Genomic DNA, 16,168 nt, shown 5'->3' with positions numbered 1-16,168 from the left:
TTCCTCCCAGCTCACTCCGCGCGGGAGGAGCGCCCGCCCGCCCGCCCGCCCGACAGACAATGAAGAGGGAATATTTCCTAGCAAGTGGTACCCATTATAAATCAGCAGCCATCAGTTAAAAGTAGGACATTATTAATCCAATATTATTTCACATTTATATACTTTGTGTTAGGTAGGTAGAATTGTTACTAGCCTTGTAATGTGTATATGTAATAAGAGTGTTCTAAGTATCTAATAAAGATGTCTTTGGATCATAATGCAGGGGTGTCACATAGTCCACTTCACTTTACAGTTGTTGTTTGAATTAATATCCTATATCTATCTTTTTGGAGTGAAAGAGATTTGTGGGAGTTGGAGTCCAGTTAGATCTAGGAGAGATGCTTTTCCAGTTAACCTGTCATAAGGTTCCACCTCATAAAATCTCACGGATCAGACCACATATAAAATAATGAAATATTGCAGTTTCTTATAATCCCTTTTTATTGGGCTAACAGTAATTTGTAGTGACAAGCTTTCGGGAGTTCCTCACTCTGCATGTCATTATGAATGTGTGTCTGTCTGTCTGTCTGTATGCATGTATGTATGTCTATCTGTATGCATGTCATTATGTGTGTATGAATGTCAGTGTATGTATGTCTGCATGTCATTATGAATGTGTGTATGTATGGATGTCAGTGTCTGTATGAATGTTTGTATGCCAGTATAAATGTATGTATGTAACTATGTATATCTGTATGTATATCTGTATGTATGTCTGTATGTCTGTATGCATGTATGTCTATCTGTATGCATGTCATTATGTGTGTATGAATGTCAGTGTATGTATGTCTACATGTCATTATGCATGTGTGTATGTCTGTCTGTATGAATGTATGTATGCGAGTATGAATGTATATCTGTATGTCATTATGAATGTGTGTATGTATGGATGTCAGTGTCTGTATGAATGTGTGTGTGTCAGTATGTATGCCTATATGTGTATCAGTATGTGTGTGTGTCTGTGTGTGTATTCCTGTGGGCGGTATTTGGAGCCGGTCTCTGTGGGCGGTTTTGGAGGCGGGCACCCAGGGGCCCAGACCCTGAGCTCAGTTAGGGGCCCCAAAATTTCTGGTGGCGGCCCTGTCCAGTATACATTTATATTTATTCTCTCTGATACTGTATTTTCTATTGTCTCCCTCTACCACCACTATGCTTTTTGGATATATAAATATTCCGTGGTATTGGACATATAATGGACTCTTGTTGGACACTGATCGTATTTGCCATCAAGAAACATGGCCGAAATGAAGCGTTTGCATCATCACTGGAGGCTGGAAGGGACATTCCGAATGAATACAACACTCCTCCATTTGATTTAACACCGGACGCATACACGCCCCTGATCTACTTCCGCATATGACGTCACACGCACGGGACGTCGTGCGCGATGACGTCACGATATCGGAAGAAATAATCAGCAGCTGCGGCTGCAAACTCCCACTAGTACGAGCGCCGTGATTGGATGTATCACGGACGCTATTCTCCAATGAACTCCCAGTGAAGGATATTTAAACTTGTACCTAGCAGCACTATATATACCAATTGAAAAAGCCGAAACATATCGGCGAAACGCGTCTTGGATACAGCACTGGCACTTGAGTATACCAAATTTATTTTATTGTTTTTATGTATGATTTACAATAAATGTTAATTTCTTTTACCAAGTGGACTAGTGATATACTTATGCTGCTACAAAGAAGGGAACTGCCACCCTATAATTGACAGTATACCTGCACACTTGAGCCCAGTTATAGGCTCCTAATAAGGTGAGAAGGCAATTGTTATTTATACCTTATTATTCACCTTACCAAGGATTTCTACACCAGGGTCAGCGTTGCTTCCCTGTTCTCTCTATTTTTTGTCTCCATTTCGAGGTCTCTCTGCATTCTTCGAATACCTAAAAGGACCTCAACATCATTTATATTATCTCCTGAATTCTACAGGAGTAAGTGTTTTATTTTTAAGCGCTCCACCTTTGCACTATTTTTGCATTTTTTTTTTTTCTACATCGACAAGTTTTATTGGTCAGTAAATAAGACAGGATGAATTGCATGGCGACTCAGGAATGTAAAACCAGCACAATGAGAGAACATACAGTCAGATCAAGCAGTTAAGATTTAAGCAGGGGAACAGTGGCTGGGAGATCAATCATCTCCACCGCACAGGTTTAGGAGGGCACGCTGGTAATCACCCTTTGTGTCTTGCCCGATATAGTAATGCAAGGATTTGCCATATTTCTTTTTGAATTCTGCTCTGATTTTTAGCATGTCTATTTCACTTCGGGAAACCATGATTCTGATCAATATTTTGTCTTTCGTTCCTTTGCCCTTCATAGAGTCGTGCAATTTGTTTGCAAAATACAGCGGTTTGTTCTGGATGCACTGAACAAGGTTGAGGAAGGCGTTTTCCAGGTCACCTTTAACTTCTTTCCGGATACTTTCCTCCATGTCGTATGGACTGTAACTCTTATACCTTTCGAAAACTTTCTGGAGGTGAGAAACGCTTCTTTCTGACATGATTGCAATCCATTTGCCAACATCTGTTCCCTTTCTCTTTACTCCAGCTTCATAGAGCTCCTGAGCATCCTGATCAATCTTTTCATAATCGATGACTGAGCTCTCCTCCTGCCGCTTTCCCTTAGCCAGGGCTACCATTAGTTTCCGGAAGTCACCAGACGTGTCGGAGACAATGTCTTTCTCAAGTTCTGTCTTGTATAGCTCTCGGTATACATCCAGAATTGACCTGATCTCTTGGTTTGTTCAAGAGGAGAGAATCTCAATAAGGGCTTCTTCATCTGTACCGAGACCCTTCATGGCAGATTTCAGTTCAGAAGCATCATATTGGGGTCTGGTTTTTATTAATCCAATCATCAGTGTCTCCAAATTACCAGAGAGAGCGCTTTTCAGCGCTGACGAAAGATCCTTTTTTGTTATCCTCTGGTAAGCAAATGCTATATCTTGTCTCTGGTCACTGCTGCAGTTTGTTAAGATGTTGATAATTGTTAACTCATCCACTCCAGTAAAAGCAGGAAGACCTGGTTTCCTCCTGTGGATTATAGCTGATGTGGTTTGGCTTGTCCACGTTCTCCACGGGACTGAGCATTTGCTAGAGAAGGAGAGGCCAAATTAGCCTGCAAGCATTGTTCTCAGCTGCGGCTGCAAACTCCCACTAGTACGAGCGCCGTGATTGGATGTATCATGGACGCTATTCTCCAATGAACTCCCAGTGAAGGATATTTAAACTTGTACCTAGCAGCACTATGTATACCAATTGAAAAAGCCGAAACATATCGGCGAAACGCGTCTTGGACACAGCACTGGCACTTGAGTATACCGAATTTATTTTATTGTTTTTATGTATGATTTACAATAAATGTTAATTTCTTTTACCAAGTGGACTAGTGATATACTTATGCTGCTACAAAGAAGGGAACTGCCACCCTATAATTGACAGTATACATGCACACTTGGAGCCCAGTTATAGGCTCCTAATAAGGTGAGAAGCCAATTGTTATTTATACCTTATTATTCACCTTACCAAGGATTTCTACACCAGGGTCAGCGGTGCTTCCCTGTTCTCTCTATTTTTTGTCTCCATTTCGAGGTCTCTCTGCATTCTTCGAATACCTAAAAGGACCTCAACATCATTTATATTATCTCCTGAATTCTACAGGAGTAAGTGTTTTATTTTTAAGCGCTCCACCGTTGCACTATTTTTGCATGTTATTGCACAATAATGCTTTCTTTGTATACCATTCATTGTTAGTAGGTGTAAGAGTTCCTACTTTTGGTGTGTTAGCTGCTATCACTATACTGTACATTATTTATCTCTTCTAAGCGCCTTTGAACACAGAACCCATACTTTTTTCACTTTGCAGATGGTAATAGGACTGGGGTGACATGGAAAACTGTGCAATGGTTTCACTCATGTGGTTCGGAGATGTAAAATTGGGCTCACTTTTCATCCCACCTTGCTTCATATGGAATATTCCACTCTCAAGGTGGAAAACAAAGATCATAAGCATATTGCACTATTATAATAAAATATAATTAAGGTATTGCATTAAGCTCACCTTGATTAGAGCCTTAGAAATCTCTGGCTTTAAGGTTTAAACGTTTTGTGTCACTTTGTGGAGTGACACTTCCCCAGTTGTATACCTGAAACCTGGATACCAATACTACAGTCTCAGAATAGCAGACATATATATATATATATATATATAGGGAGTGCAGAATTATTAGGCAAGTTGTATTTTTGAGGATTAATTTTATTATTGAACAACAACCATGTTCTCAATGAACCCAAAAAACTCAATATCAAAGCTGAATATTTTTGGAAGTAGTTTTTAGTTTGTTTTTAGTTATAGCTATTTTAGGGGGATATATGTGTGTGCAGGTGACTATTACTGTGCATAATTATTAGGCAACTTAACAAAAAACAAATATATACCCATTTCAATTTATTTATTTTTACCAGTGAAACCAATATAACATCTCAACATTCACAAATATACATTTCTGACATTCAAAAACAAATCAGTGACCAATATAGCCACCTTTCTTTGCAAGGACACTCAAAAGCCTGCCATCCATGGATTCTGTCAGTGTTTTGATCTGTTCACCATCAACATTGCGTGCAGCAGCAACCACAGCCTCCCAGACACTGTTCAGAGAGGTGTATTGTTTTCCCTCCTTGTAAATCTCACATTTGATGATGGACCACAGGTTCTCAATGGGGTTCAGATCAGGTGAACAAGGAGGCCATGTCATTAGATTTTCTTCTTTTATACCCTTTCTTGCCAGCCACGCTGTGGAGTACTTGGACTCGTGTGATGGAGCATTGTCCTGCATGAAAATCATGTTTTTCTTGAAGGATGCAGACTTCTTCCTGTACCACTGCTTGAAGAAGGTGTCTTCCAGAAACTGGCAGTAGGACTGGGAGTTGAGCTTGACTCCATCCTCAACCCGAAAAGGCCCCACAAGCTCATCTTTGATGATACCAGCCCAAACCAGTACTCCACCCCCACCTTGCTGGCGTCTGAGTCGGACTGGAGCTCTCTGCCCTTTACCAATCCATCCATCTGGCCCATCAAGACTCACTCTCATTTCATCAGTCCATAAAACCTTAGAAAAATCAGTCTTGAGATATTTCTTGGCCCAGTCTTGACGTTTCAGCTTGTGTGTCTTGTTCAGTGGTGGTCGTCTTTCAGCCTTTCTTACCTTGGCCATGTCTCTGAGTATTGCACACCTTGTGCTTTTGGGCACTCCAGTGATCTTGCAGCTCTGAAATATGGCCAAACTGGTGGCAAGTGGCATCTTGGCAGCTGCACGCTTGACTTTTCTCAGTTCATGGGCAGTTATTTTGCGCCTTGGTGTTTCCACACACTTCTTGCGAACCTGTTGACTATTTTGAATGAAACGCTTGATTGTTCGATGATCACGCTTCAGAAGCTTTGCAATTTTAAGAGTGCTGCATCCCTCTGCAAGATATCTCACTATTTTTTACTTTCTGAGCCTGTCAAGTCCTTCTTTTGATCCATTTTGCCAAAGGAAAGGAAGTTGCCTAATAATTATGCACACCTGATATAGGGTGTTGATGTCATTAGACCACACCCCTTCTCATTACAGAGATGCACATCACCTAATATGCTTAATTGATAGTAGGCTTTCGAGCCTATACAGCTTGGAGTAAGACAACATGCATAAAGAGGATGATGTGGTCAAAATACTCATTTGCCTAATAATTCTGCACTCCCTGTATATATATATATATAGACACTCACAAAGACACCCCTCCCCCCAAAAAACAACAACAAAAGTCACACACACACTGCCAGTAACACACACTATCAGACACTCAAACAGATATACATGATGACAGACACACCCACTCAAGCACAAATTTAGAAACACACACATCTATATTGATATTTATGTATACTGAACAAAATTATAAACACACTTTTGTTTTTGCCCCCATTTTTCATGAGCTGAATTCAAATATCTAAGACTTTTTCTATGTACACAAAAGGCCTATTTCTTTCAAATATTGTTCACAAATCTGTCTAAATCTGTGTTAGTAAGCACTTCTCCTTTACCGAGATAATCCATCCACCTCACAGGTGGGGCATATCAAGATGCTGATTAGACAGCATGATTATTTCACAGGTGTACCTTAGGCCACTTCATCTGCCTCTCTTCTTACCATGAGAACCACAGTTCTTTACCCAATTTTAATAGTTTCTGCAATCTCCTTAGAGGTTTTGTTTGCTTGATGCATGCCTATGACTTGACCCTTCACAAAACATCTTTTCCACGACCACGGGATGTGTCTTTCGACATGGTTGTTTAAGCTACTCATTGCATCAGTTGGGGTTAAATGGCATGTGCCAGCTGCAAGATAATCACCCATGCAGTAAATATCCAATAGGAGGCTCTTACCTATTTGCTTAGTTAATCCAGATGGCGACTTATTTGGGCCAGGCAGTGTATATACTCCCTTGTGGTGTAGTGGTGGCCATTGGTAGGATTTATAGCACACTGTGCCAGCTCCCCCCAGCATCCTCAGCCAACCTCCAATTACCTGCTTCTCCTAGAAAGCTTTTATACAGCAGCTCCCCTGTTCCATGTGAAGACAGGAAGAGGGGGAAAATGAGCTGTGCCATTAATCACGCCTCTCAATGTTATAAGCAAGCTCAGACGACCCAACGACCTCCTCGGGTGTAGCTCTCCTTCTTCCCAGCAGCATTATCTGAGAGGGTAGGCAGCACGCTCCTCCATACAGCAGCATTCAAAAGTCAGTGTGAAATCGAAAGAGAGAGGCTGCTGCTGAATTCTGTCCACGCTATCCCTCCTTTTGGGAAATCACAGCTCTAAGTAGAAGAGCTGAACAGTTAGTCTGTGTTCAGCTTCCTGAAGGTTACTGCTTGATGGCGTTCGGTGCCGCCGAGCTATGACATTCAAGACTTGCAATAAACAAATTTAATTACAATTATGCAAGTCATGTTTACACAATTGCAGGGTAAGAATGCATACTCTGACAATTGTGTATACACAAGTGCTGAGGTGAAGGGGTTAATACATAGTGCTACCTTCCACTATGCAAACACACACTGATAAAGGACCCCCCCCCAGCTGTCTGTTATGAGTTGTTTCTAAGTGGATTTTTAGAAAGTGTTGACTTAAGCTTGTTTAAATGGTTACTCCAAGCACCATGATCACTCTGTATGCGCAGTATTTCACTATATATTTTTTTTATATAAATTGGAATGTTCTTTAAGGAGGGAGGCAACATGTTAAAAATATACCATATTTGAGTATAAATAAGTTCCAGACTCGGTAGGTTCCAAATCCCTGAGTGTTACATACACTATAGTGTTGAATATATCTATTATTATTATTCATTTTGTTGGTATTTACATGGCGCCAGTTTATTCCGCAGCGTTTTACAATAAGAGGGGAATTTACCAAATGAGACAATACATCTACTTCTGCATTACAATTGTGGAATATGGAGAGGGCTCTGAAGGGAGTCTCTCGAATGCACATGTGAAAATCCTACTGCACCACATCACCATCTTGTTTAAGTACATTTGTGCCTGAAAAGGCAGAATGGCACATATTTGGTGGATATGACCACTCGTGCAAGGACTGTGTAAAAAAAGACATGATCATTTATCACTGATCTGTTGGGTTCAAGATTTTCCATATCACCAGAGGTGGCACTATTTAAAAATATGCACAGCTTTGTTATCTAAGCTATATATGAGGTTATAATTATGCACATATTGATAGTCAAACGTTCCTTGACTATCTAGAAACCGGAAATCTCTGAAAAGTGTTAACACTGAAATAATTCAGCTTTTAAAGCACAACACGGTTAATGAATGAATGCCTGTAAGTGCATCACAATCTTCCATAAAGTGCTTAGATGCAGTATGATTGGGATAGGTATCTGAAACAAAGATCGAGGAAACAGAGGTAAGGCTCATGACCTCAATATGTGGCTTGTGTACTACTAAAGAGTCATTATAACTATTGTATGGAGAATATACATGATCATACATGTGCGTAATACTTCTGCTTCTGAATCACGTTTCAAACCATGGTCCTGCAAATGTTTTTGACTACCATTTCCAACAGATGGTCATCTAAGGATTTACCTGTTTCATCAAGAACGGAGGTGGCCAATAGAAAGATCTGTACTAGAACAATTACTTCCAAATTGCAGTAAAGTAAGTGTCATGGGTGCAGAGGCTACCCAGCATGCAGTTCTTCAGCCAACACCTTCCCCAGAATAACAGATATACAGGATAGGAGGCATAGTAATTGATCCTTAGAGTTAAAAAAAAAAAGTATTCAATAGGAAATTACAGATTGATAGAAACAGTGGAGTCAGTTCTAGAATCTTAGAACAGTTCTTTAAGAACAGACATTTTGGGTTTCTTCTCCAATATGACATGCTACGAGTACGCGTCATGCAGAACAAGAAAAAGCTCATAGTTTTTGCATTGTTAAGGGGAAGTCTCTGTCCTCTTCATACTGCAATGTAAAACATTTTTAAGAAACTGCAATGTTTACATTGCAGGGTTAACTTCTCCTCTAGTGTCCATCATACTGAAAGGTGGTGATTTCACAGCACAGACGGAGAAAAACTGTCACATGATGCGGAGCCCCATAGGAAAGCACTGACTCAATACTTTCCAATAGAGAACTTTAAAAGTGCAGACAGTGCTTGCTGTGCATGTACTTTAGCTCCCCAATGCTCCTCTATGAGGAGCATTGGATTAGACCATCACTGAGCAGACCATGCCTCAACCATGAAAAAGCCCCGGGAGGACAAATCAGCAGTGCCAAGGAAGCCGCAGAGATGGATCATGATAAGTAAAAAAGGATTTTCAAACCTTTCAATGTTGAACGAGGGATGGGGTCCTAACACTACTAGGGACAGGAATGCAATCACGTTAGAAATACAGATTTGTATTCCTAACATTATAGTGTACCTTTAAGATAACAATTATCTGCTAAATACAAAGGTCAACTTGGGCTCAACTCTAGGAACCCAACACTTCAACACAGCAGTGTCAAAAAACACATGTAACCCTGACAGGGCCACAGGGAAAACCCTCTGACTGATATAAAGTGGAGTTGTCAAATCTACCATCTCTATCTCTAGATAAGGAGTTGGTTCACTTTGTCCAAGTTCAATTCATACACAAACTATGAAAAATTTACTTAGTTTAGAACTTAATACTTTTACTGCATAGACTTTTACAGTGTTTTTTTTTTTTTTTTTTTTAAATTCTTTATTTTTCGTGCCATAGAAATACAACATTGGCTTCAATTATGTCAAAATGCAATTAGTAGTTTTGTACTTTAGTTTGTCTTATGACGTGAGAAAATGGCTTTACATTTTTATATTAAACAGGGTTATACAACGTACATTAGGAAGAGGTTTCAACAAGTTGTGTACTGAGAGTTGTGCGTTGTGGGGTGTTACAAGAGGGTAGGTAGATGTTCGAGAGGTAAGGCTCAGTGTTGGTAGGTAGGTATTCAGTTTACTGTAGGTTTGTCACTGAGGGGAATAGGGGCCAAGTGATTAAGGGGTTTAGTAAGCCCTGTTAGTCTAGGGGGTTAGTACCCTGATGGATCCGTGTGTTCCCACTTGTGTATGCACTTGGTTCGATTAGTACCCCTAACCTATGGGGGGTAGCGGGGGGGGGGAAGGGGTATCTCGCCTGGTAGTGTTACTACTAGTGCTAAAGGAGCTTGTGTGATGGGCTCCTGGCTTGGTTTATGAGGTGTTGGTAAAGTAACAAGTAAACAAACATTAACATCATATGTGTATACATCATAGGTATTGATAACTGGGGCAGTAGCTGCCACGGTAAGTTTCAGGTGTCAGTCCGTGTCGATATGGCCCTCCCGACCGTCAGGTCGTGGGTTGATTTTCGTTTGCCGCTCTTGGGGTGAATGGTCTGGTTGTGGCTGGATCCCCGAACTTTGTAGAGGTGGGTCTCGTTGGAGCGGAAGATGGTGTCTGTAGTCCCAGGACTGTGGTGGTGCCTCGGAGAGAGAGGTGAGGGTGTGAGTTTGTCCTTGGTGGGACACCATGAGAGTTCCTGGAGCTCCCCATCGGTACTGTACGCCAGCTGCTCTCAGTTGTGTGGTGAGCGGTGCTAGGGTTTTGCGCCATTGTAGGGTCGATCTTGTCAGATCTTGGTAAAAGGTCAGTTGTGCTTCTTCGAATGGCAGTGGCGTTTTGCCCTTTAGCGCGGCCATGATGCGACCCCTGTCCTGGGATGTAGTGCAGCGCAGTATGACGTCTCGGTCTGTATTTTGTGAGGCCCTGGACGGGGCTGAGATTCTATACACTCCGTCCATTGCTACCTTCTTTGCAACGGCCTGAGGTAGGATGCTTGCCAACAACCGTCTCACATAATGAGGCAATTCGTCGGGTGAGATAGTGGCTGGTATGCCACGGATTTTTACGTTGTTGCGTCTGTGTTTGTCCTCTAGTGAGGTGAGCTGCAGGGCTAGTGCTTGGTGGGATTTGGTAAGCTGTTGCACCTCTGTATGTACCTGGGAGAGGTCAGCTTTGATGTCCACTATGTCCTCTTCAGTGGCCCTCACTCTGTCAGTCGTGTTTTGCATGTCAGCTCTCAATATTGCTAGTTCAGCTGCTAGTACCTTGTGGAAGTCTTGAAGCAGAATTTTCAGGTCGTGTTTGGTTGTGGGACTGGTGTCCTCTGCAGTGTCTGTGGGCATTTGAGGTGTGGGGAGTGTTTTGCCCCTCTCCAGTTGGTCCCGTTGTTCGGGTGCATCGGCCTGTGTGTCGACCTGGGTGCTTACCGTGGGCGCCATCTTTGGCGGCGCTTGTTTCTGGAGCAGGGCTCCTATGTCTTGGTGAGCAGCCGGGGGGTGTTGTTTCTGAGAGCGTCGGCCCATGGCTGGCATCTGAGCTACCGGTTCGGGTTCCGGTGGTGAGCCGGGCAGGTAAGCTTCGTCCCAGCTGTCGTATGTGCCGCTTAGGAGGGTCCCCCAGTCCGGGGTCTCACGCGTGGTGTAGGCCCCGTGCCTGCGTCTCCGCCTCGGCGCGTTTTTGTGGAGGAAGAAGGGCATTAATCGGTGCGGGTGTATCTTCTGTGCTTGTTGCCGGTTGTTAGGTGTGCGGATGGGGTGTATGGGCTTTGATTTAGGCGAGATTTTAGTAAGTCAGCCGGAGCTGTCTGAATTTGCGTCCATGCAGCTCCGCTGCTGGCTCCGCCCCGACTTTTACAGTGTTAATAACACAAGAGGCAAATAGCTACTCCTTTAAAAAAGTCTTCAAACATCACCCAACATTTTGGGTTGGTTTAACACTGACCTCTCCGGATGTGCCAGTAAATTACACGTGTTCCTTTACAACAAGAAGTCCGCTAACAAATTAGACAGTCATGTATTCCTGATTTAATATGTATATATTTGATACACACACATATTTAGCCTTAATTTAACGAATGTATTACTTTCAACACATTCCAGCATTGTCTGACTCCCAAGTTTTAAATACATTTGTTCCAGCTTGTGTTTATGAATACACTAAGATGGCATGTAGAAGAAATTTACTAAACAGTGATAAAAAGTTGCTATGTTTAAAAAAAAAAAATGGTCTTTTTCCTTTCCCATACTCTAATACGACTCTCCTTCCCCTGGTAATTAACATGTAAAAAAAAAAAAAAAAAAAAGTTCACTTCAATTTAGGATGTTCGTGGATCATGGTTATACAAATTCCAGTGATTACATGCCACCTATGTTCTTAGATATCTGTATATTTGAACAAATAGTTTTGTTTTTTTAACAAAAAGTCAAAAAAGTCAAATCTTAAACCATATGAGGGGCAAAACAACTTTAATCGAAGTATTTATATGATGGAAGAGTTTCTGAAAAAATTTAAATAAAACGAATTACAATAATTTTTTTGCATAAAACACCATTACATATTTATTTATTTTTAAATTTAAATCTCTTGACGTACCCACTGTAACAAGTCTATTTAAGATGCAGAAATACTGGGATGTGTAGTGTCTAGATACTAGTGCATGCCCATTGAAAACAGCACACAGAATAGATATAGTAAAGACTGCTTTAGAAGGCTATATTTAAAACATAGAAATGCCATGGATTTAATGTAGCAGCCGGAATAACGAATGGTCAAGGTAGGTTTGCCATTCGATTTTCCTCTGCCATCATCAAAGTCTATGTTTCTACACGTACAGAAGATAAGTTGCACCTTTAAAGAGATTTTTTTTTTTTTTGGAGCTGGCAGTTTATATAAAGACAATTATTAAAACAAAAGGATTCCTATTTTTACTTGTTTTATTCTATCTACGTTGACAAAAATTGCAGGGGAAATTCACAGCACTCTATTCAATGCAGTTTTAAAAAGCATATGATATTCAACATACAATTTGCTATATTTTTATATGACTAACTAAATACTTTAGATCAAAAATAATATACTGTAGAATTAGAATATTTAAAGGATAAGATTCTATCACCGCCTAATGGTGGAACATTAAAATGACGGATTACTGGCCACTGAACTTCTCTATAAACAGGCAAGCAGCTGCCCTCTTGTGGCGGGAAGCTGGAACTGCACTCCATTAAGCTAGAATGATAACGTCTCACATACGGATCGCAGATTCAGACACAAGAAAAACAAAGTATAATAAAATATATATATAAATAATCTGAACACAAAAAAGTGGTGAAAGAGTTACAATATGGTAGTGTTTGAACACACACGCACACACACACACAGAAATCAATTTTGTGTGGATTTATAGAACATTCATTATCATGCGGACAAAGTTACAGGCATTCTGGTGGGTAGATTATAGAAATGTTTGAAAAAAATCCACTACAGTACAAAGTCACCTGTGTATTCCAGAGAACACCTTGTTCAACATATTACATTGCAAGGCTCTGTAAAAAATATAAATATATGTGCAGATCTGGTAATTTTTGCCATTGAAAACAAGAGATACTTGCAGTTGTTACAAACGACACAGTTTCTTTGAGCAACATTAATATATAGTATATACCTATGCACACAGCGGAGGATACGCCAGATCATAAATAACATGCATACTTCATCCTTTAACAGACTTTTCCATTGCTTATGTGTGATTCCAAATGCTCTGACAATAAAGGTCAGCACATTATAGCCTTCTTGCACCCCTTCTATTGTCATAACGTATACACTAAAACACAGGGTGCAATATTCAAAACTTAATTCTGATTTTGCTTTGTACAGGGAATCTCCATTCACAGAGAGCTTGACAATATACGAACACACTTTAAAATATAAAACAAAGTCAAGCTACTCTCAAAAGAAAAAGAAAAACTTGAATATTAAAAGTAGGAATTTCTCCAAGCATTTCTCTACAGGGATATCCACTAAGCCATGAACTGATGCGAATTCACAAGTTATTTAAAGACTCTAGGCTCCTGGTGAATTCTTGACAATTCACAGATAAGTGATTAACCCTGCTGGTGTACCCACTCAGTGCTGTAACTCTCTCTTACATATACATACCTATAGATATATAATTTATATGTATATAATTTTTTTTTAAATAATTTTTTTTCCAACCACTCAATATTAACTCTTTCTTTGCTACATATATTCTAACTAAAAAGGTTGTAACAGATAAAGAGTCATCTCCAGACGATATGCAGAATTCAAGGTCAGTGAAGTCGCCACTCTACGGGAGGTAGGGATATGGACGTGGAACTGTGTGTGTGTTTATGAGGGGAGGTGGCTTTCTCTAGCAGGCACAGTCCTGGTGTGGTGGGGCCTGCTGGTCAGTGAGTTGGGGTCCTTGTTTAGCTCCAGTGACTGCTGGGTCAGCTGTGTCCAAGCTTTCTGACATCTTTTCACAAATGATGTCCACCAAACGCTCAAAAGTCTGCTTCACGTTGATGTTGTCTTTGGCACTGGCTTCGAAGAATTCGAAACCTGCAAAGTAAAGGAGGAGGAGTTAGGCACAAGAAGAAAGGAGGCATATCTAACAAATGTGATTGAAGGACAAACAAGTACCTCAGTTTTCTGTCCTGGGTGTAATTATTTAATGTGTTTTAAAAGACAACTGTCATCAAAACTTCACTTCTGTGTTTTAAAAGTTTATTACATTTAAACAAACGCAAGGATTGTTTAAAAGTCAAGTAACCAAACTCCTATATGTTGATGTAATGTTTTGTAGTGCAATCAGTCTGTAAACGTAATTTCCTGCTTCCTGATCAAAATTTTGGTTGTTGTTTTGACCAAAACTGGATGTCTTTGAGGCACCAGAGGTCTGGTCAGCTGCTCATCTATTGCTAAATTCCACTTCTTGCAATACCTATCAAGTGCATCCTTATTGTAAAGCCATTCATTGGCTGAGCATGTCAGCCAATCACTGAACTTCATACAACATGAGGAAAGGAAGAATCAGTATGTGAGTAGATTGCAATCTCATTTTTAATAAGTATGACCGCATCCAATGTTGCATTATTTTTATTTAGAAAATGTACAGTGGTGCAGAATGTTGGCTACACGTAGATGAAATAACCAACTGATAACAAATGTAAAGGACCACTATAGGCACCCAGACCACTTCAGCTCAATGAAGTGGTCCGGGTGCCAGGTCCATCTAGGATTAACCCTTTCTGCTGTAAACATAGCAGTTTCAGAGCAACTGCTATGTTTACCTATGGGTTAATCCAGCCTCTAGTGGCTGTCTCATTGACAGCCGCTAGAGGCGATTCCACTGTGATTTTCACAGTGAGAAGACGCCAGCGTCCGTAGGAAAGCATTGATAATGCTTTCCTATGGACTGGCTGAATGCGCCCGCGGCACTTGCTGCGCATGCGCATTCAGCCAATGACGGAAGAAGAGGGAGGAGAGAACCAAAAAAAAAAAGTAAGTGATTAACCCCTTACTCCCCCCCTTGAGCGCCACAGGAGTGGGACCCTGAGGGTGGGGGCACTCTCAGGGCACTATTGTGCCAGAAAAACGAGTATGTTTCCTGGCACTATAGTGGTCCTTTAAGCAAACATGAACAGAAAGCTAAAAGGCCCCACACAAAGTTATAAAGGATCCTGAATGGAAGATACATTGCCAGGTATGCACTATTCGAAAGCTAAAAGGCCCCACACAAAGTTATAAAGGATCCTGAATGGAAGATACATTGCCAGGTATGCACTATTCGAATACATTGTAAGACGTATACAGAGCTATTGTGCAAGCAAGGTTTATAGAAATTAGTGGGCTTATTTGTTCCCCACATGGATTATAGGTCAATTTTAAAGGAACACGCATTACTTGACAATTTTATTTTAAACCATCAAGAACCTAAACAAATATACAAACTGGAATAAAGAAAGAAAAACTTTGAAAAGCATGTAATAAACATTTAGAAACTTGGTCAGATTGCACTGTTGGGTACACTTCTCAGCTACAGGAGTTTCTTCACCCATCCCCCCCACCCCTCTTAGCCACCCATCTCAGTTTCAGATCAGCCCACTAATGACAGAAAAAGGCCATCATTGGACAGCAGCAGGAAAGAGAAACCTGACACTGGAGTTTGCTCTGCATCCATATCATCTCCCCCTGTCAGGATGTTGCAAGGTGTATAAACCTTCCACCTGCACATGTGTAAATCTGGCAGGCATGCTCAATGTACTTTTCCATCATTCCTAGGAATAGGACACTGATTGGTTAGATCAGCGCCCCCCGCCAACCCTCCGGAGTGGGTGTGGAAAGCATTAAAAAAAAAAAAGAAGCAGGTAAATATAAAAAGAAAAAAAAAACATTTACCTGCTTTTTTATCAGCATGCAGAGTGAAGCAACTGTCTCATTCAGAACCAAAACATTTTAATTAGACTGCTGCCTTAAAGTGATACAAGTCCCTTTGATTGTCATTGAAGCCATTACCTAATGGCATGTAATGGGATAATGGAAGCACACAACGCCCCTTTATATTACCCCTGCATCACATGTTACATCTATACCCCATTAAAATGAATCTCACAGAATATATAGTTTTTTTTACAAACAAGCACCTTCTTACAATTGGTGTAGTTTCTCTCTACAAAGTGTAATGAGC

At 40.8% G+C, this 16,168-nt stretch overlaps 1 protein-coding gene and 1 pseudogene across 1 annotated transcript in view; both read right to left on the bottom strand.

Annotated features, from left to right (window-relative positions):
* Positions 1 to 2,022: 2,022 nt before the first annotated feature.
* Positions 2,023 to 6,318, bottom strand: LOC134610505 (annexin A2-A-like; annotated as a pseudogene).
* Positions 6,319 to 12,377: 6,059 nt separating this feature from the next.
* The window catches only part of RAB3A (RAB3A, member RAS oncogene family), an 81,821-nt gene continuing 78,030 nt past the window's right edge, over positions 12,378 to 16,168 (bottom strand). The window contains exon 5 of the mRNA XM_063455590.1: positions 12,378 to 14,040. Within this exon, the coding sequence (XP_063311660.1) occupies positions 13,850 to 14,040 (191 nt within the window). The 3' untranslated portion in view covers positions 12,378 to 13,849. The remainder of the gene's footprint in view (positions 14,041 to 16,168) is intronic.

This window comes from Pelobates fuscus, chromosome 5 (assembly GCF_036172605.1).
Source record: "Pelobates fuscus isolate aPelFus1 chromosome 5, aPelFus1.pri, whole genome shotgun sequence".
In the NCBI taxonomy this organism is placed as follows: Eukaryota; Metazoa; Chordata; class Amphibia; order Anura; family Pelobatidae; genus Pelobates; species Pelobates fuscus.
This window is presented reverse-complemented; position numbering and strand designations above follow the sequence as displayed.